General features: G+C 33.5%; 1 protein-coding gene across 1 annotated transcript in view; it reads right to left on the minus strand.

Annotated features, from left to right (window-relative positions):
* The window catches only part of RYR3 (ryanodine receptor 3), a 214,935-nt gene that overhangs the window by 139,188 nt on the left and 52,552 nt on the right, over positions 1-23,195 (minus strand). The window contains exons 4-13 of the mRNA XM_027717007.2: positions 21,926-21,937; positions 21,552-21,626; positions 20,522-20,600; positions 17,960-18,072; positions 17,391-17,490; positions 13,705-13,798; positions 10,305-10,379; positions 9,175-9,331; positions 3,229-3,402; positions 464-585 (exon numbers count right to left, since the gene is read on the minus strand). Coding sequence (XP_027572808.1) covers positions 464-585; positions 3,229-3,402; positions 9,175-9,331; positions 10,305-10,379; positions 13,705-13,798; positions 17,391-17,490; positions 17,960-18,072; positions 20,522-20,600; positions 21,552-21,626; positions 21,926-21,937 — 1,001 coding nt within the window. The remainder of the gene's footprint in view (positions 1-463; positions 586-3,228; positions 3,403-9,174; positions 9,332-10,304; positions 10,380-13,704; positions 13,799-17,390; positions 17,491-17,959; positions 18,073-20,521; positions 20,601-21,551; positions 21,627-21,925; positions 21,938-23,195) is intronic.

A 23,195-nucleotide genomic window follows, 5' to 3' on the forward strand; every position in this document is an offset into this window, starting at 1 on the left:
TTACAAACTCATTTTCCTTTATTTTTTTCATCAAGTAGGTAGTAATACAAGGATATCCACTTGATCATCATAATTAAAACTTCTGCCAAGCACTATGAAAAAATACTTTCTTCAGTACTACATGCATTCTTATAGATTTCATTGTATATTCTTATACAAAGTTCAAGGTACCATAGAATTCTTATGAATGGAGTTAGACTGAGATCATTTAGCAGGTTTTCTTCAATTTAGGATCCAGCTTCTGGATTCTGACTTCAAGGTATAAGATTTCATGTAAATAATCTTAAATAAACTGTTTTATCTATTTAAAGGCACTACTAATCAAAATTGCAAATTTAAATCAGTAAAAATATATTGCTAATAGCTTCTTAATTCAAATATTTGAAAGCAGGAAATATGTATGCTCTTAGAGAAATTCTTATAATTTCAGAATACTTTAAAAAACCAGAGTGGTAATAACTACCTTATAAAGTGGCTGAATAAGCTTGTAGTATTGCGAATGATTCGAGCAGCCTGGGATTCCTCATGCTGACATCTTTGTAATGTGAGACCATCATCCATATGACCTTCTTGGTGTAATATAACCTATTGAAATCAGTAATTATCACAACAGTTACTTTAAAACACTTTCTACTTTTAAATATTTTGTAACATTTCAATATTGCACTGAAAACAGTAATGGTATATTTGATATGGTAATGGAGCTACTATTTGTTAATCACTTTATCTGGACACCCATTAAGTAGCTACAAGGTTTTCGGTTTCACATACGTTACTCAGAGAAGACATTTATTCTGCCACAATTCATTAAAAAATTACGGTTAATTTCCCATCACAAAACTAGTAAGAAAATATTTGACATTCATATAATTTTTCTTCAGGCCATTGTATGGAGCTCCAAGTTTTGGAACTACAGGAATGGAAACATTTGACAGATCGGATATAAAAGCTGCCATGCCTTGCAAAGTAATTGCATCACCATTGTGGAGCAGATATGCACTCTTCTTCCTAAGCATGCAGCAGGAAAGAGTGGAGTCTTTTAGAAGGACTAATCTTTCATACTTCTCTGACCAAAAAAAAATCCAGAAAACCAACAAATAACCCAAATCTCAACTAAATCATCCAGAAACATCACAATTACAGGAAAGTGCGATTTAGAACTCCAGTGACTAGACCACAGATAGAAGCATTCAGCACTGTCTACATCAGTTCTCCAGATAAAACACTTCTCTGCATATAAAAAGGGGCATTTGGCACTGCCTTGCTAGTTGAGGTACAGCAAGACTGATGAACAGCCTGAGCAATGGCCTCCAGAACGTGAATCCAAAACATACAGCATATGTTTCTCTGTTCTCTGACCTCTAGCATTTTGGAGCTCTGCAGGAGTTTATAGCTTGCATAGAAGCTAACTCTCAAACTGAAAAGACAGACAACCATCACTCACTGGATGGTGTGGGGATGTTGACTAGAACATTGATGTAAACATCATCATTACCTGGCAAAGTCTTGAAGCCTTGTTTACCACAATCTCAGAGAGAGATAAAATAAATAACAATTCTTGCAGAAATCTGCAAGAAAATCTCCAAAAATGATGCCAGAATTTCTTTATATTAGTGTCTTGCAAATACAGTATAACTAGGTACATGAAACTGCACCAAAAACCAAAAACCCAGAAATTTTTACTGGGAATTTTTAGTATTTTGTAACAGAATTAATCCCATAGTTGTTTTCTCCTCTCTATGGATTTGCAGCAGCTGACAGTGATAATAGCTAGGTTATGTGAAAAAAAAAGCACCCTTTTTTTTACACATCTAAATTTCCTTAAAAAAATTATAGTCTAGTATAATGTATTGCAGAGGACAAAAAACTTTTTTTTTGCCTCCACAGAAATATCAATTACTGGAAGCTAGAAGGTTTGGGTTTTCTTCTGTTTGAAGGCATTAACAAGACAGAATTCTCCAGGTGAGAGGGCAACAAAAGATTCAAAGATTCTGAACATGAATGAAACGGTTTTGAAGGAGAATAAAAGTGACAGGCAATTAGGGAGGTTCTTTTAGACCCTTGCTGCTGAGAAGAATACTGGGGAAACAAAACACTAAACTGGAAGCTATTGTAAAATTTTTCATTGAATACGGAGCACAAATCTCCATGTTGCCTTTCCAAGAAGTGAAATTGGATGCTCTGAGGAAACAGAATACCATAGCCAGTTCTGGCACGGGAAAGGAAGAGGCTATCATTGTGTGAATTAATTTTTTATCAAGAAAATATTGAATGACTGGCATATAAAGAATTTCTCTGATCAGCCATGTTGCTGAGAAGTGAAGGAGTTGGGCACTCACTACCCATTTATGATCACCATATGTGCTGCATATGAATAAATCTGATTATGCCAAAGGTGTGTGATGTGGATCTCATTGTTTCATATTACAGTACTTGTATATGTGTATCCTCTTATGAATGTACATACATACAAGTAATTAAAAGAGAATTCCAACTTCTTTTCAGTAATTAACATTTTTTTCCCTTTCTCATGTTTTCATGATAAGCTGAAGTTGTAAAATCTACAAATAGAGAATCAAGGAATCATTTGGTAATGAAGCATTTATGTGACCTAGTATTAAACCCATTAATACTGAACAAAATGTGAACGTAATTTGAAGATTTAACAGATGATATGCCCTTAATTAAGAATATAATCGTACCCTATAATCAAAAGGCTGAGTGAAAGATCATCCTGATGTCATATCACAATTACATCTAACATTTGTGGAGGAAATTATTTTAATATCCCTTAAGAAATTTGAGGATTTTCCAGAGCCATTTCTTAAGTAACAAATTTAATTGCCATTTCACACAATATACTCAATAAAAAATCTAAAACATCAGTGAATATGACTTACAGGTTTACACCAGTTATAACAGTTCAATGTAGATTTTCAAAAAATTATTTGACCATTTGAATCAGGAATTTCCATCTTTTACTGGTATCAAAAATAAAAATTGAGCACAAATTAATAATTTCTCCTGACAAGAAAAATAGTTAAATACATTTCTTAGTGGCAAAGTTTTTTCTTCAGTTATATAGTTATGTTAATATCCAACACTGTTTACATTTTTAGAATGAAATACTCACATTTTCAGTATAGCAGCACAAAACAATTAAACCCACAAACTGTTATGAAATTAAAATTCATTTCACAAGTAATTAAAAAGAATATCAAATATTACCTTTCTTTTCAGGGGACCTAAACGTGCTGATTTAGCATCCTGTGCCTTGTAAGTCAACCATAAGGCAGTGGCCACATGTTGGACAAAACAGATTGAATCACCATACTTTATTTCTGGGAGTCCCATTCCATCAATGTCACGTTTGAGACTAGAATCCTGCTTTTCTTTTAGCTCCTAGGAAGATAAAGTTGGCGTTCAGTCTCTGTATTGGAATAGGTTATGTTTCTACACTGAATATATATTACAATACTGAACAATGTTTATGCTACTTATGCTGTTAAGACAGAGCTAAATTTTACTTAACATAGTTTTTGTTTCTTTATAAATAATTATTCAGATTGTAATTAAAAATAATTTCAAATCTCAAGCATCTTTTTCTCTGAAGCAGGAAAAATCAAGTAAAATCTTTAAAGATTAAAAAAATATTTAAATGTTTAACTTAACATAATCAATAGTGGAGTTACTGATGTAAGTAAAGTTTTAGTTTCAGAGTCTGTTAAACTCTATATAACCAACATTCTTGAATTTTAGCTTAAACATGAAAAAATAAAAATAATCAGTAACCTATTTTGAAATGTAGTTAAAATATTTTTATGTAAAAGAATTTTTTGTTTATAAATTGTATATACAGATAAAAACACTAATTTTAAAAATAAATACAGTTTGGCTTTTACCTTTACTTTATTTTTAAATTTCTTAGGTTTTTTATATTTATTTTATTTTATTATTTATCTACTTTGTAAGAAGAATTGGATTTTTTTTTAAAGACATTGCTCAATGCTTAGCTAGAACACCCACTTCTTAACCCCAAACTATTTCTTAATCCTATTCTTCTTCGTTTACAACTAGAGGATTTTAAGATCCCAGCATAAAAGCAAGTATCTTTTTCTTTAAAATAAAATATTCATCTTTTCACAATTGAATTCATGAATAACAGAATTACAAAGCAAATTTTGTAATACCCAATTATGGATACATGTGATTCAACAAAAAAAACTTTAAGAAAATAGAGGAATTAAAGAACATCATTTTTCTATGATTTCAACTGCTGATGGACTTAAGTGTAGATAGCTGTTAATTTGTTGTTACCTAAACAAAATATGTTAGGAATTGATACACAGTCTAAATTTTATATGTTTAATGGGGTTTTTTTAATTTCATTTCAGGGTACCAAATTTTCAACATCTGTGGAGAAAATAGAAGTTGTATTCTAGCCTTGCTAATCTGCTTTCATTTATACAGAATTTAACTGTCACATTTCAACAATAATTTTAGTTGGAACAGGTAGCATTATAATGTCAAGATGAAATTAAATGAAATTACAAGACATTCTTTGGGGTTACCATTGCAATGTGAAGATGATGAGGAAATCATGTCACATCATATTTGTGTGGCCCCCACTATCATGTATGAATAAAGAGGAATTCTTTCAATACACATTTGCCGTGAGGCCATTAAATGAAAAATACAGTAAAACAGCACAAATTCATTAACTGTCAGCAATTACTTCTTTGACTCTACACAGCATCCTGAATATTAAAACATTTTGGTAACAAGCAATCCTAATGAAGTTACTGTTTTGAAAAGAATTGAGTGATACTGATACTGACTTTTTTTGACAACATTAAACATACAGAAAAAAACCAAGATTTTTTGAATTTCAGAAATAAAGCTTTAGAATTATTTTGAGAGTCTGAAGGCCCTTTAATAAATACAGTATAAATTCCTCTTCATCATGTTTTGCTCCTTGCTCTCTGTCCAGTTTCTCTAGGATTTCAGCCAAGTAATTTGATCACAGTGTGATTGCAAAGACAGGGTGTATTTTACAACAGCTGAAAAGTATAGTCAGATAAAGATTACCAGGGGAGGAGGGAAAAAAATATCTCTTATCTAAATATTTGAACATATTTTAGCAGTAAAATATCCAAATACTTTCTCTTTTAAAATCCTCTCTTCACAACCTATTCTCAGTTTAACTCCCTCAGGCTGTGAATTAACAAAATCAAAGAAAACAGATCACATCATGGGCCTAGAAGATGGCAAAGGAAAAACCACAATAACAAAAAAACCCAACAAAAAAAAGAAAGATGGAATGAACAAAGGAATTTGAGGGCAAAGCTGTCAAAGATGATATTTTCAAAAGATATTTAATATATTAGAGGAAGAGCAAGAATCAGTTAGAAAATTCATAGAATCATAGATTCCTATGTGATGGAAAGAAGGTAAGGAATCACAGTGTGAACAGAACAAATAAAGCCAACTGCCTTTACAAAGATTTTTTCAATAGTAAAAACACAGTAGGGGAAAACCTTTGATTGCTTAAGGGCTTGCTTAGGCACCCCTAAGAATGGTAAAAAACCCTGTCTGCTGAACTCTTAGTAAATCTAACTTGCGTAAGATAACAAAAATTTTATTGCAATAAAAGTACTGCCATGCCTCCTCCAATTTAGCAAAGTAAAAAGATAAAAGTCTACAGATACAACAGCAAAGGACTGATACATTGACCTAACTTATTGTACTCTGTATATACCTGTACACCCCAGTAGGCAAGAAAAAATAAAAAAGAGGTGATTTTTATTTTACCTTCAATTTTCTCCTCCCATATAAAATAAGTAGAAATACTCTATTGGAAATGCAGTGCTTACAGGGAAATGACAATTTTAAATTATAAACTTAAAAGTAAGTACATGAACTTTTAGAGACAAATGTCCCTAAGACAGCTACATGCTGGTAGTAATACTAAAATGATATCAAACCCTTTTGCATGAGTCATCTGTGACTTTTGAATGTGTCAGAATGTTACTTACCAAGGCTATACCAATAAATTTTTATTGTCAATTTTATATATCATAACTAAAATAAAGTATGAAATCTCAAATATTAATTCTGAACTACAAAAATTTAAAATAAACAAATATTTTTAAATATACTCTTGTTTGCACTGTGTGTAGTCTCAAAGAAATTTGTAAGTAGAACCAAGATTCTCCTCAGCAGTGTATACTGAGCCAAGTACTGTGCTGGAATGAGAACATCCCATTTCAAAACAGGATTCCATCTGGTGTAGAGAAACTGCTGTCTCTGTTGTCACAAGGCATTACAGATCTGTTACCTTAAAATATAAAGGTTCACATTTTAAAACTTGGTCGAAAGTAAGCTCCATATTAAAACCAATAAAAGATGTAATTTTGGGGGCTTTCCATCAATTTCTGATACTTATAGCTTAGTTTGCAGTAATTTACAGTAAAAAGGCACGTATTACATATGCTGTTTTCATTGAAATCAGCACCATGATGTTCTTTAGCATATTCCTTAACTTTTTTTATAAGTTCCCTTCTGTTCTTATTTATGTGAGGACATAGTAAGGAAAACACTAATTTGAATTTTATAATTTAAAATAACTGTTTCAGTTTTCAGTGCTAGCCAGCAAAAGGAAAAAAAAAGTAGTGAAAGTAAATTATGAATGCAATCACAGATTTTGAAAAGCAAGGAACAGACAAGACTGCTGGAATGTATCACTAATGAGGATGAAGGTGCTTTTTCAACAAGAAGGTCTCTATAACAACTCCTGGAAAAATACGACTTTATTTAAGTCACGTGTTACAGGCTCCTGGGAAGCCTGGGGGATTTGTATATTCCACATAGCTCTGCCTTCTGGCGAAGGTAATACCTCTTTTCTACAAAAGAGATATTTGCTGTCTTCCAAACAGGAAAGAATACTGCAATGGAAAAATGTTTTATTCCCTTTTGGATACTCTGCAGCAGTGTTTAATGTGAGCAATTTGGTCTGAATTCAGTGTTGATCCTATCTGGAGCGGAAGGCTGGACTAGATGACTTCACAGGGTTCTTTCCAATTAAAATTACTCTTAGTTTAAAGGAGAGGAGTGCTGTAAACAGAGAGGTATTCCAGCACTCTATTTTTAAGAATCTGTACACAGGTGGACATAGAGGTATATATTCCCTGAATTCATGCCATATTAAAGTCTAGGCAAGTGAAAATATTTCTTCGTTGAGAAAATGAACCCAGCAAAGGTTTACAAATACATATGTGCAGGAATTAAGATAAAATCTGTATATTGCATATATCTAGTCTAACTATTAGTTCTATGGCTATTTTTCCTCTCAATATGTATGCCATCAGCACTTGGTTGAAAGAGCCTCTTCCTTCTTACAGTCCAGGTCAATCTTTGGGGTTTATTCCCTTCCAAAACTTCATCTTTCTTTCTTCAGGAAGAGTTATCACTGCTTGTTCCCCTCGCTTTTGGAAATACTAATATCTCTACCCATGGGGTAGTGCAGCTCTTACCTGTCTAGACAACTAATAATTACTCTCATTCTTGGTACAGAAAAAAGCAAGTTTATAACTTATTTTGAGATAGAAATGTGCTTTTTTCTATAGGACAGCACATATAGGACAGGATGATTAGATACTGAGCTTGTATTTAATACAAAAATGTACATTAACAACCATATTATGCATAAACACAGCAGACATGATTGACTTCTGCATAACTAATTACTACCGTACTTCAGCTTAGTCATCTTGGGCACTGTAATAAATTTCACTAATGGGCCTTTGAGGCACACCTCAACAAAAAGATTGTGAAAATAGGGCATGTTTAATCAATGTAACAGAAAATATTTTACTAATATGCATACAAACCCATTAAGTATATATACTTAAAATTTATACATTTATATGCATAGATTAAAACATGGAAAAATAGCAGGACAGACAGTGTCCAATTAGGTAGTGAGTATATTAAGGAATTTTAACACAAATATTTATCAAGTGGCATTCCTGAGATACTCACCATTCTTACTACAGTGCCATGATTTGCCAAAAATGGGAAAAAATTATAGCTGTAATAAATGCCCCTGCACAACATCACATGTTCAATCTACACTGCATAGCCTTTATACTGGGTAGAGAATGAAAAACTATTTGGTGAGAAACTAGCAATCAGAGGAAATTTCCTGATAGTTTTTCAATTATTTAATTGGCTAAAATAAAAATTCATGAAATATCATATGCAGTCACACTAATTAACATCCTTATTTTAAACATACTAGGAACACTAACAGAAGTCTAGCATCTGTCAAGACTTAATGGTAGATTTTATCTAGTATATAACTAACTTTAAAGATTCTTTCTCACTGCCCTTCAGGGACCATACAGCGTTCATAATTAGGTGGAAAATTTAGTTTTTCAGGGTTAATAAAAAACACTATTGTAGCAGCTATGGTAACTAATCATAAGGAAAATCATGAAAATAAATAAAAATTTCTAATCATCGTTGGTTATAAAAAACTTTCACTTTCTGGGTAAAAAATTTATTAATTTCTCCTACCTCCACAATCATTCTTCATTCTCTCTCCCTTGTATTGTTTTTCCCAGCTGGAAATGATGATAAAGCTAGTAACATGCAGTTAGCAGCTCACTAGAGAGCATAGTTTGAAAACATATGGTTTAGAAATCACTGACTACATTTTCCGTGTATTGAGGAAAAATTCAATTGAGTTCAGTTCAATTCCCATCAACACACAGCATAAAGAATAGCAACTGAACTGAATTCAATTGAATTAAATTATGACAGATAAAGCTTGAATGTATAACACTAATGAGATTCTGTCTAACTAAAATGATTCTATGATTATTAAAGTATTCATATTAAACCACTGTATCTTGCACTGTATTTGTTTTCAATCTTGTTTTGTAAATGTGGTTACAGTTTAGTTTATTCTTGAATTTATTAATCATCCCTATCTTTTCTGAGGGAGACCTTTGTTACTCTTGACTCAGTTGTTTACCTTTGTATTTCAATGAATAATACCTGTCAATTACTTCAATTTAGAAATGATAAGTAATTTATACAGTTGTTGAAACAACTCAGATTCAGTATTTGAGTGCTCCACATTTAGAACAAATTTGCACCAATGTTATTTACCTTTGATGCTCTGAAACAAAAAGCAGTAGATGTTGTGTCTGACTTTTCTCTGTCTAATATTACAACTCCTTCATCTTCGTGCAGAGCCAAATACTTTCCTGTTGTAATATGCCGAAGACGGAAAGGCTGTCCCCATCTGATGTTACTTCCACTCCAGCTAAACATAAGAGACATCAAAAAATAGTTTATTAACTAAACAAACCTAACATTTCTACTTTGGGCTCTAAAGGATGTTCAGAAAATAGAATGTGTTAGATATTACTTTTTGGTTCTGATTTCAATATGTGCATAAAAACAGATGAAAAACTGTTAATACATTTGCAAAGGGAACATGGAAAGGAGTATAGCTTTCATCTTCTTGTTCCTACACCCTCTCTCTCTTTTATTAGGGTGTTACATGTGGTGTCCATAAAAACATCCTGCATGTGTAAATTAGCTACTCTCTTTTAGTTGATTGACTAAACAAACAAATTAAACTTAGTTGGGTTTAATTTGTGAGGACTCAACATTTCACAGAATTCTTGTACATCTCTCTTGATTATGAGGGTATTTCATTTGCAAACACAAATGCACCAAGGGTAAAACAAACATGGTTCAGAAGGCCATCAAAGTTAAAACATACATAATCTTATGGTATATATCGAAATTTCACTTCCAGCAAAATAAGAGATAGCTAATCACCTAGGAAGGTGATTGATTCTTAAAAAAAAAAAGAAAAACAACAAACAAACAAACAAACAAAAAAAACCCAAAAAACCAAACCAAACAAACAAAAAAACGCAGGAGGAATATTACTGCTCTGATTTCCACCTGTGCTTCTAAAACTCCAAGTGAAAACTAGAAAAGCATTTTACTTGCGGACAGAAGCAGTGTCCCAAGCAAACATACGTCATGGGCAACGCTGCCTTTAATATGGGAGACAGAAAAAAAAAGTCTGAAAATACTGACATTCCCCATATGATTATATCACAATGGATTGATTTTTATTATTGACAAAGAACATACTAACACATATCATACAGCATGACAAATATATTAGTCATGTTCTGCCTTAAGGGTCTGTAATAATCAAATTGCTGTGAACATAACAGGAGTTGCTAACAAAAAAAAAGTTAAAAAAATATAAGTACCTTATTCGAAGGGGTTCTACTCTCCACAAAGACCTTGCTCGAACACCAGCTCCTCCAGTTTCATAAAAAACTTTCCTACAGAAGAGATTCAGAAAATCATCCTCTTGTGCTTACTTGTGTTTACATAGTATTTATAGCTTACTTCTTTGTAAACTGTACATTACTCCCTGCTAAACAAATGGAGTTGAACAGACAGAAGATTCCTACTCATCACTGAGACCATCATACACAATCCAAACATCCCAGGTAAATTAGACTATTTCCATTAAACTATTCTCTCTCAGGAGATGATAAAATTCAAAGTGACTGGAGAATTTTTCCTGTTACTTAAACAGCTATAAAAATATGTAATTCCTACAGTTCCAAAGAGATTACTAAAGGTTTTAAATACATATACACAATATTAAAATAAATATATACATTTTCAGATACTAATGATTCTCTGCATGAACATGACACTGAGACTTCATCCCTAGAATTACTTGTATGATTCATATGAAAGGACAAAAAGGATGGTGATAACAAAAATTCTGCATTATAATCTTTACAAAACAGATAATACAGATAAAATTATATATTGGTTTTAGAAAATTCAGAGAAATAAAAAAAAAAGGAAGTGAAAGAATTAAACCTTTACTATAATCTAGTTTTCTTGAATTATTGTCTGGGGATCAGTGATATGTTTTAGTGCTGAAACTAATATTCTACTTAATAGTCAAATACAAACAAAAACAAACTATGGTGGATTAGCCCTGTTCACAGGAAGTTTTTAAGGTTTTAGTGATCATTCATGCTTTGTCATCTAAGCACCAGAATTTGTATAATCTTCCTCATTTAAAATGAATATAGGAAATACAATGGATAATAAGAAAGGTCTTGATCTAAAACTCTGCCTACTGAAAGACGAAAAACTTCAAGTGGTTCTTGACTGCTGACTGGGGTTAAACCACAAAATTAGCATTGTTCTTGTGCAACCATGGGACTCAGAACTCAACCTGTAAAACAAAAGTTGTGGTTCTCCTATCTGAACAAACGTTTCTAACTTTTCCTCTACTGAGAACAGTTAAGATTTTAATTCATCTGATTCTCTCTTTCTTGAGCAACACCAATACAATCTGGGAAATATCTACATTGTATTATGAAGTATACTGAAGCATGACAAACCATTTGCATCCAGTTTCTTTATAAGATGGTGCACTTGTATTTATGTATATATCATTTAGGAGTTACATTTAAGAGCACATATGTGATGTCAAAAATTTTGAAATGATAGTGTACCAAAAGAGTAAGAATATATATTCCTCATAGTTAAAGCACTATCATTTCCTACGCATTGTTTTCCATAATGATGTTTTGATATTCTAGAATCAAAGGAAAAAAGCCCCACCTATATGTCAATTCATCTTCATTTCCAGATCATGAAAATGATCTTTCAAGATCCCTTCCAACATAGGCTATTACATGATTCTATGTAATACACAATACTGAATACACAATACCTGTCTGGAGCTTTACTCTTCCGTTTTCATCCTAGATCCTCTTTGGTCCCACTGACCTTACTGATGTTAGTTTTGGCAGGCTCTAAATACCTCTTCCTAGCTAATCTCAAAACTGAGTATTCATTTCCACTCTCTTTGATCTGCTTCATTTCTCCTTGGCCCAACTCAAACCATTCTTTCACAGAAGGAATACCATAGATTTGTCTCTGTTCACTTTTATATTTTTAATTTCTATATGCAACACTACCCTAGCATTACTGACCTGTTCTTACAGTAACAAAACTGCAAGTAAAAGAGAATTGCTGCTTTTTCACAACAGCATCCACATAACATTTTCTCCATCTGCTTGATTCCATCCACCCATATTTTTTTGTTCTTGCCAAGCTGGCCTGTTTGATATTCAATATCTCCACCTCAAGTATTTCCATTTGGAAACAAACACAATCATTTCCTACATCTCTTTCTCCTGTTCCTATTACTACTTGGGTTTTCTTTCTGTATTTATTTTTTTTGATAGTGTAAATGTGACTTCTACAACTATGACACAATACAAATTTGGCCTTATGTCTATTATGCAGCTCATAAATACAAAAGATAAGACAACTTTAAATCGTCACTATCACACACTTGAAAATGTTCAATATAGTATTCACATTATTATCCATTTTAGAAACATAAAAACATAGATTTTATTCAGAGAAATATTTTTTTTAATTTCACCCTTTAATTTACTTATTGTAAAAAACATGGAAGCAGATCTTAAATCAGTAGCACTACACATCAAATATATATTAAGAATAACATCATACTGGGGAATAGGACTTCAAAATTATTTTTAGTTTTAACTACATCTGACTTCTAGATAAGTAACAGCAGTAGCAAAGTACAGCATTTCTGAACATACTGAAATGTGTTAGCATCTATTTTAACCTTACAAATACAGGTTGTTTATAAAATTAGTCTGACTATGACATCTGTTCTACATAGGTATGTAGATCCTCACATTTTTCTAGTATTTTTATACTAGATGTATACATTTTGATACTCAGTGTAAACTTTGTATCTTTTTTTCTATAGACATATGAAGAGAATAGCAATAAATATTCACCAACAAGTAAATTTTTCTGGCAATCAGTTTGAGTTTTCTTTTGGCTTTGGAGACAGTTTTACTCCACAGAAATGTAAACATGTAAACATGGAAACATGGAAAATTTAGAGCTGAAAAGTTTACTCGACAGGACTGAATGTTACTTGTGGTATCATATTACCTAAAGCATAACTTATTTGCCACAATGGGTATGAAGATCTTATTTGCTGAATATGATTTTTAAAGCTAGAAGGTTTGTGTATAAAAATTATTAGCTTGCTGTGATTTTGATTAACAGCAAAATACAAAAAAATGAAAAAAATTCAACATAAATATATAACTGTAGATGTAAGTTTAATACAAAAGTGATTCAGTCTATGTAATGTGACCTAATTATCTTAATATATTAATGAAATTTAAGAAAGCAAGAGCTTGCCAAAAGGAGCAAAATATATAAAATATAAAAGTCATTGTGAAGGCCAAACTTAATTTTTTCTGTTTTGTTTGGTTTGGGTTTTTTTTTTACGTTACCATCTTCCCTGCTAACAGTAGCTTACCTCTACTTATAGTAGTACACATTAAAGACAAACAATAAAACAGGCTGAAATCTCAGTGGAAATGGACCACTTAAATTTCAGCAATAAATGAACTCATGACTGATTTTCTGCTTAGTAGGTCCTAACTTCTTGTAACAATGTCGCTGCCTAATTAAAGACTGCTGTAAAGAGGTTTTAATCTATCTAACCTCAAATTCAACTGACAATCTTTTTCATTTTTGAGAGAAGGAAATATATAAAAATGCACCATCACTTACTTGTGTTGTGAATCATTCTGATCTGTAGATGGAATTGTCAAGCACTCATCATGGCCATGGAAAAAACGTACTACATGCCCACCAAGAAGATATCCTGTAGAAGAAGTTCATTTACTCATTAGCTTAAACATTGACAATATGAAAATAACACCCTCGTAAAATTTTTAAAAATTCAGAAGAGCTAGATGAAATGTTTTCCAAATTTTCAATCATAACTGAAATTAAACAAGAACAAATTTAGTATGATGACATGTTATTTTTAATACCTTTTTCAGTTAAAAATAATTCTTCTGAAAATGAAGATAAAAAGAAAGCAATCTCTTAAATTTTAAAAATCAAATTGGGATTCAGAGACAGAAAAGGAAATTAAAGTCCTTGGCAACATTTATTTTTTTGAAAATTGAAGAAATTAAATAGTGTAAAAATGTCCTTCTGAAATTGTGCTCTCTTAGGCAAAGGAATGGCTGTACCATGCCAGACTAAATTTTCTTCTAGCCCTGAATCCTTTCTCCAAAGGTTATAATTGTAGGTGTCTAAGGCAAGAGTACAGGGAGAAGGCAAGGAGCAGTGATGCTCTTCCAGACTGCTATGATTTGTGGTTGTGAGATTTCCTGAACCGGAGATTTAAGTCTTTGTATAATTATACAATGCTATGAAAAATTCCAGCTGTAAAGGAATACCTTTTATTTGTATATTAACACTTTAATTAATTATCCCTGCAATGCTCTTGTACTCGCCAGGAAAGAGCTGTTTTATGTCCCTGGTGGTGGTAATCAATTACCATACGGTAGGCTAGGAAATACCAGAACAAGAAAAAAACATGCAGAAAATGTTCAGGTGGGAATTTTTTGTTACCATTTTAGCTGGGTAGATAACAGTTTATTTCCACGCAGAATAAAAGCTGTGAGCAGTTTTAACTTCTCAGCATATTCATGGATCTTTTGTATAAACTTAGGCCAGTTCTGCAGTCAACCTGATTTGTGGGTACTCAGAGAATGTAATATTGTGGTATTATGTAGTCTTTACCACATCAATATATAATCATATCAATATATTGCCAAATCAAGTATATAATACCACAGTTTCCTCCCCCTTAGTACAATTTAAATTATCTCAATACAAAATAATTTCATGAGTTCATCAGTTTGTTCTGACATTTATAATCTGTGTCAAAAGCAAAAGTGCACAGCAGCAGTAAGAGAAAGACAAGAGAAAAACACTTTGTAGTTCTGAAGATTAAGTTTAATGGAAACTAACTTTCCAACCCATTTAACACAGAGTGCAGGCACTTTGCCTCACATTAGAGAGGAAAAGACAAAGGGGTGTAGGAGGAGAATGGTTCATCAGACCTTCAGTTCAAACAGTTCTGACCTAGTAAGTGAAATTAATGCCTTTTGAAAGAACATACATAAAGGAGGAAGGAAAGAAGAAAACTTTCATACTGTGCAGATGATTCAAAATAAATTTGTAAATTAGGAAAATAGTAACTGACAATTACTCTGTTGCCAATTAATACAAAATTCAAAGCAAAGAAATAATGTGAAAAAAATACACTTTCCTGATATTTGTGTTCCATCGAAAGTTTCTCAAATATCACAAAATGTACATTGTCTGATTCCCAATACAATTTTACACTCAGGAAATCCTGCTTTCTCAGTCTGTTCATTCAACATGAGCTAGACCGTTATGTCTTTTTACATATGATCATCTCTCACATAAACCATTCCAAGAACTGTATATGCAGCTAAGCCTGAGTAGTTGGAAAAAAATTGATTGATACGCAGAAAACCTACTTCTCTGCTTACCTCACCCCAACCTGTTTAATTTAATTTTTTTGTAATTACATAATTTTGGATTATGTGACCAATTCTGGGCTACACAGTATAAGGGTTCCAAGTACAGCAAAGGGACATTAAGATGACCAAGAGACTGGTGCATGTCACACATGAGGAAGGGCTGAGAGAACTGGGACTGTTTGACCTAGAGAAGAGAAGGCTCTGGGGGGACTTCAAGAATGCAAAGAGGACGGGATCAGGGTCTTTTCAGTGGTGCCCAGTGACAAAACCAGAGGCAATGGGCACACACCAAAACATGGCAGGGTCTGTCTGAATGTGAGGAAACACTTTTTCATGTTGAGGGTGTCTGAGCACTGGCACAGGTTGCCCAGGGAGGCTGTGGAGTCTCCATCCTTGGAGAGAGTCTAAACCTGTCTAGACACAGTCCTAGGCAACCAGTCCTAGGTGGACCAGTTTGGACAGCAAATTGGACCAGGTCATTTCTTACCTCAACAGCTCTGTGATTCTGTAAGTTCTTAGGAAGGTTAGCTGCCAAATCCCTTCTGTTACAGAAATCTAAAATATACCATTGATCTTCCATGATCTCTCTGTGTGGCTCATTTTGTTTGTCATCTGTTACAAGTTTTAAACTTTGCTATAGGATGGCTTTTCTGTTTGTTTGGGTTTTTTTACCTGTGAAACCTAAGAAAACACAGACTTTTCCAGAGTTGACCTCTATTCTATTTATGATCTAGGATGGCAGGCCCCCAGACAGCTGTTTTTAAATATCTGGCTCTGTCGTGCAGAAGCAATCAGAAAATCCGTATCCCATATGTTCTTAAAATTAAAACCTAAGAATACTCCAATATATGTTTCTTAGGGACCAGTGCACAGAAACACCGTGGGATGCTGATTTAAATCACTTGGGATTAGAAGAACCCAACCATACTTCAGATAAGCCTACTGAATTAAGACTTTAGCACCAAGGTAGTCATCTTCTATCAAGACTTACTGTAGCTGATCCCAGGGAAATGCTATATCTCTTTCAGTTCCCTTACAGCTCCATTTTGTCCTATGATATTGTATATTACTATATCATAAGTGATCAGTTTTACAGCCAAGTGGTACAAAATGACAAAGACATTTGAGTCATTTTTGAACATCAAGGGCTGATACTTTGAACAGAGAACGGCAGATGTAAAGTACAATGTTTGCTATGACAGTGTTAATGTCAAAGTATGGCATTGAAATAAGGAGCAATACCTAGTGGGTCAGCCTTTCAACACAGAACAAGAAATTTCTCAGGATAAGGTGAAATATGACCATAAAATGAAGTTAAGTACCTAGAAAGAAATCCTCACTCTGGTGTAGGATTTAGGCTGGTTAAGAGAATGAATTTTCTTGTCTATTACAGACAGACAATAAGCATGACTGTGAGATCCACAAAGGATACTGAGCAAATGTCCATAAAAAACACGAGACTGAAATAGGAACTTTGAGAAAACGGCTTTCCATTTTGCCTGTACTTTTTATCTCTCTGTTATACCTGTACTGGAAGAACAGGACATAGGAAAATTTTATACAAAATCTAAGTTTTCTGGCTTTAGTTATTCTGCAGCTCCTGCTCCCCAAAATTAAACTGAGTCTTCATTTCTCATGCAGCTTTTTATGCTTTGTTATTCTAAGGTTACAGTGCTCATTTAGCTTTTCTTCAGTTAATCCGGCTGATGAATCTGTATTTCCCTGTTTTCCCATCAATTATTCTTCTCCTCTTTGCTCATTTCCTTTATTTTCATTAAACTTTATGGTTTGGCGTTCTGAGGGTGACTTTTTTTTTCATTTTCATCCTTTATAAAAAGCATACAAAGTAACCTAAATTATATACATTTCTAAATAAATAAAATGGCAGACCTTCTGTAATATTGCTTCCAGAGCATATAGGATGTACGTTCCATAGTGTCTGCATAAAGGAGGCATCCACATGAATACTTCCATTTGAAACAGACAGATGCTGAAATAAGACAATGATAAGAGGAAACAGTGAAAATTCTGCACTTATAAATATTTAATACATTAATTTAACAACAAAGAGAATATATCAAAAAGTAAATATACAAACATTCTTTAAAAATTAGCAGTGACTTGCTTTTAAAATGAACTCTTTTCTAAATCTAATCAGCAGACTCCAGTTGCAGCATAGAAATCTTTCACAATTACAGAAATAAAAACTTCCTAGAGATAGAGAATGCTGAAGCACACCTTGGGAAAAAGGCATGGAAACAGTCTTATTCTGGAGGAGGAACACACACACATACACATACACCCGTTTCAGTGAGGAAAAATAAAAATGCCTTACAACCAGACATTAATTCCTAGATTAGAAAAAGACAATTCATAAGAATCCCAACTATTTTCCCCATCTTCTCACAGCACTTTGTATGTTCCCACCATTTGGCCGCTTATTAAAGAAACAAACTTACCAGATATCTTTCAGAGGACACGCTGACCAAGATAAGATCATCACCTATTCGAACTTTTTCTCCTTCTGACCTTTGTTTAGAAGCAGGGTGTATTGTCCACCAGCATGCCTCACCTAAAGGACAGAGGAACTAATCAAGAGTCTACAAAAGAGGCAACTCCCAAGAAATCTAAGGATATCTTTATATAGCATTGAAATATCATAATAAAAATTGTGTCTTATAAATCCACCTCATTCCCATTTTCAATCAATTTCAATGCTTTTCTCTTTCCTTGGAACTTTTTGTCAATCAATCTTTATCATATCTGAACCTGATATTTCCCTTTTCATGTCTTTTTAAAGCAACTAACTCTTTACAAAACACTGCTCAGGACTGCCCTCCCTTCATGGTTCTCTCTGCCAGTAAATTGCTGACAGCTACGTCAGTCTTATTTATGATCTTTTGTGTCTTCTTTTGCTTAATGGTCATATTTAATTCACAATCTTCTGCATCATTTCCACTCTAAGATACACTTCTCTTGTAGAATACAGAATTTTGAAACAAATCCTCCATAACTTTAGAAAGTTGCTACACTACAAATATCAGACCTGGAAGTGGTTCCAGTAGCACTACAGACCATATGACTAAAAGATAGTCAGGCCTAAGGGCAACAGCCATAGAATATTTCCTACACATTAAATGTAAGATTCCAGGTTACTTTGCACACACACACACACACACACACACACACACACACTTATGATTCTGGGAAGACTACCCAATTCATTTCACAATTTCACACCCTTCAGAGCTTAGATAAGACCTTGAAGAAAACAAATTGAATACAGCTTTCTCACCAGGCAATGCAAAGTGACAAAAAAATAAGCAAAGGCAAAACTGGTAGCATCTGACAAAGCACAAAAATTTGTTTGATCAATTAAGGTATTTCATGCAAAACCCTCTTAAAACAAAATTTGAAGGTTATGAAACTAATTCTAGTGAAGACAATAAATAAAAGTTACACCCCTAAAAGTGTAAAATGCTAAATCTTTTAAGGGAATAGTTTTTAATAGCCAGTGGCTTTTCCTTCAATACCTGCTAGATGAAGAATACCTCCTGCAGCTGAAATTGATTCACTAGGACAGTTTTGTAGGTGCGGGATTAGGAAGACGGGAAGTGATATTATGGCATGCAGTCTATGAGGTTTACAGGCATGTGGTAGTTACCAAAATCCTCCAGGCAGAAACACAACTAAGCACTTCTTTTATGTGTTGCCTTTTTTATCTTACCTATGTGTACAAGGGTCTTTCTGTATATGTATAATTAAGCAAATACCAATGAAACAACTACAGATATTCATTACAAAACCTCATAGGTAGAAGCAGACACATGTGCAATAACTCTGAAAAAATGCTATAAAATTAAAAAGACACAATTCAGTGAAATTATTTTCATAAAGATTATACACACAGTCCTTTCATCAACACACCTAAAGAAAATGTTCTCCATCTAAGGCAACAATCAAAGATAGCCAAGTAACAGGCTACTAATAGATGTCTGAGACCATCCTCTGTATGACTAGAAAAAACTGAAAGACAGACCTGATTCATTCAAAAGAGAAACTTACGTAGCTACAGCCACTTGAAAAGGAAGTTTCAAAGGTCATGGTCCACAAACTTTTTAACACCTACACTGGCAGTGCCTCTCCATCATCAGTCAGTCTATTTCAATTTATTTTCAGTATAATGAAAATGCAATAGAAAGCACAGGTTTCCATTAACACAACTGGTATTTCTTTATTTGAAGCTTCATATTAATGAGTTGTGTATACAGATACTTTGATTTTCCCTTCAATGTAAACCTATTTAGCTCTTTGCAGCTAAGTTGCTTTTAAACTCATTTAATATAGCTCCTAGTGGCAACCCATAATTTATATGTGCTTTCATGGAAGCACAATTTTTTTTTTACTATAGTTTTGTCAGTAGCACTGTTACTGGCAGTAGTCCCAGAAATCTATTAATTAGATTTTAAAACTTTCACATAATGTCATGTTTGTGTTGTACGTCTTCCACTTTGTCCCATTATTGTTTTGATCCATTTTATTTTTCTTCAGCTTTTTCAACAGTGTGCTCATTACACTTTTTCTGTTTTCCTGCGTTAAAAGTTGCAAATTTCTTTTGCTACATGGTTACAATGTGTATCATGAATTCACCAATGTATGGTTTTTCCATACTCTAATTCTATTGAAAGTGTCAAAACACAAAACAAAAACAACTCCATCAAATTTACTTTATTCAGCAGAATTTTTTTCCAATTTGACCATTATAACCCATGTTATTGCAGCTGTGCTAACTCAGTTTAAGTGCAAGGCTCTCTCACATTCTTACACAAAGTCAGTTTATTTGCTGGAACCTATTAGTACTGACAGCCATCAGTACTGAGAGTCATCATTTCTTTCAGTCATCTTATTTCTAATGAACACGTAAACACGCCGTTCATAAGCTTATAGTTACATTAATCTCAATGCTTCTTCTAAAACCAGAACTGTGTGACACATTTTCTTTCAAAAATAACTTGACATACCTGCTGCATTTTCTCGTAGTCCTACGTCAAATGCAAGTTTGTCTGTCTGGGATCTTGATGATGTTAAACATGTCAAATACTGCAAAACAGTGAAGTTATTGAAAACAAAAATCCAACAGTATCCTTTGAAACACATGCCAAATGAATGCTCTCACATTACTTCATCTTACTGTCAAAATGTGCTTAATTTTTTTAATTACTTGAAAAATTATGTTGTTATTCATATAGAAGCTCTTCCTAGATTGGAAACATCAAAATCCTTTTCCAATGTGCACTTTAGCACTGAGAAAGTTTCACATAGCTCATCAGATGGGAACATGCAAATGTCTAATTAAAATGTTACCATAATAAGTTTACTTCATGGAAACATGACAAATGTACTAAAAGGTACTAATCATACTAGCAACTCTGGTATATCAAGGCCACTACAATTTGTATGGTTCATGAACATAAGTAACAAAGTTTGAAGATTATTGTAGAGTTTTCTAGTAAAGGAAAAAGGAGGAAAGATGTTTTCCTGCCTTCTCATTTCTTCAGTCTTCTATAAGTGTATTCATATGGGCCCTAATAAGTAAAAGATTCAAAAGAGCTGAAATTTTCCATTTGCAAAATGTCGTACAATGAAATTTATTTAAGGCAGCCTGAAGACAGCCTGTTTGTGGGCATTATCCCTGCGAACTATAGGACATCAAACATCTTATAAAATATGGTGGGAAAAAAATAATGTATATCACAACAAATTCATTTGCAGTAGAAGCACTTGCTAATGGCATTATCATTAAAATGGATTCCTTAAGGACACAGAAATAATCCATGGCCAAAGGAGCCTTTCAGCTACATTTCTGAGTTAGATGAAGAATCTGAATTTAAACACTTCTATTATGTCAAGACACCATAAGCTTTTTTTTCATATAGCACAAAAAATAACTTGGAAAGAGCATGATTTCAAATTTATGTATTTTTTATTTGGTAAAAATACATTTATTTGACTTCTATGTTACTCATTCTGTGCAAGTGCTCTTTCACTTACCATTTCACTGAACGAATGTCGAAGTAGTATCGCATGGCCATAGAGCAGGGTTCTGTGACCACCGCTTTGAGCTGCCTACAGAACATGAGGGAGAAGGTCAGAACTCCACTGCACTATGTGGACTACAGTCAGAATTATGCAACAACATGAAGAGCTACTACAGTTCAAGGAACAAGCACAAATATTCCAACAAATTATGAAACGTATACGCTGGGCAGAATGATGAAGTAGCTACAGCAATAGCTGAATATCTGCCAAAGGAACAAGTGTCATCCTTTGTCAAAGATTCCTATTGTTACCTAATTTTTACTATGATTAAGTAAAACCATAGCATTTTCAAAAACACATTTTAAGTTAAATAAGATAATACTTACCTTTCTTATAAACTTCTCGGTGGCATTAAAAAAAAACCCAACAAAGTAAATATATATATATATATATACACGCAAAACTGAAATCTGAAAGAGAAAAAATGTGCCTACTTCCCAGTAGAATCGATATGTGTTATTTCACTATCATAGTTCTCTCTTAATTTGTAAGGTATAAAAAGTATACACAAAACAATTTGCAACTGATAATTTCATGGTTATATCATTTAGTTTATACACTATTTAGATGCTTTCCCAATTTGCTACAAAGTAACTTCTAACAAAAAGTTAATTCCTGCATTCAGGAAATTCTCAATATACAAAATTATTTTATTTTGTCATTTCTGCTGATGTATCACTATCTTTGTTTAATTTCAATACTGTACTATGAAATAAATGTTTAAAATTGTAAATAAAATTGTAAAATTATATGTTTCATACATTTGAAAAACAATCTGATGGAGGTCAACTGGACTGCTATCACAGACGTTTTGAGTATTAGATGTATGAATCTGTGTTAGACATGAGATTAGTTATTATTGAGTCAGAACCAACCTGTGGGGAGTGTGTGTGTATGTGTGTGGAGGGGGAAGGGATGGAGGTGGGTTGGCATTGTATCCTTCGTGGCAGCCCCTGGAGCCCACACGGGGAAGCCCTGGAGTAGCTGTCAGTCACAGACAGCTCGGGAAACCTATAACACACCACACCTCCTGGAGCCCCTCGCCCAGCTCAGATTGGCAGGAACAGTTAGGACACTGCCCCTCACCCTGGCCTGGAACCCCCAAAGTGGCTGGTAGGTTAGAAAGCCACCTGGGGGGGTTGGCCATAGGGACCAGAGCAGATAAAATCAAGGGCGTGTGTTTGCCGACTTGTGAGAGCTGGTCTTCTACAAGGCTTTGGTGATAGCTATACCATCTATCTTTCCCTCTTTCTTCTTCTCTCTTCTTGATCTCTCTGCTTCTCTTTTTCTGCTCCTTTCTTGATGCTTAGGGTGGTTTGGAGCTGGAGGGATTGGATCTTGATTTAATTGTTGCAGAATCAGTTGGATTTTGACTTGAGTGTGAATTAACAGTATATGTTGAAACAGTACTGCAGTGGAACATTTTTGTCTAGTTTGTGTGGTGTCCTTTTGAACTTTGGCCAAGTCCCCTTATCTACTCCCCTAAACTAACAAAGAAATTCCTTGGGAACAAGCTTATTCTCTTAATGCTGTCTCAAGGTATTAAAAAACCGTATATCTGTATATTAAAGTAAAACTCATAGCTGATCCCGTGAG

Source organism: Pipra filicauda, unplaced genomic scaffold, assembly GCF_003945595.2.
Source record: "Pipra filicauda isolate LSUMZ 115617 unplaced genomic scaffold, ASM394559v2 scaffold145_size1923396_pilon, whole genome shotgun sequence".
Lineage (NCBI taxonomy): Eukaryota > Metazoa > Chordata > Aves > Passeriformes > Pipridae > Pipra > Pipra filicauda.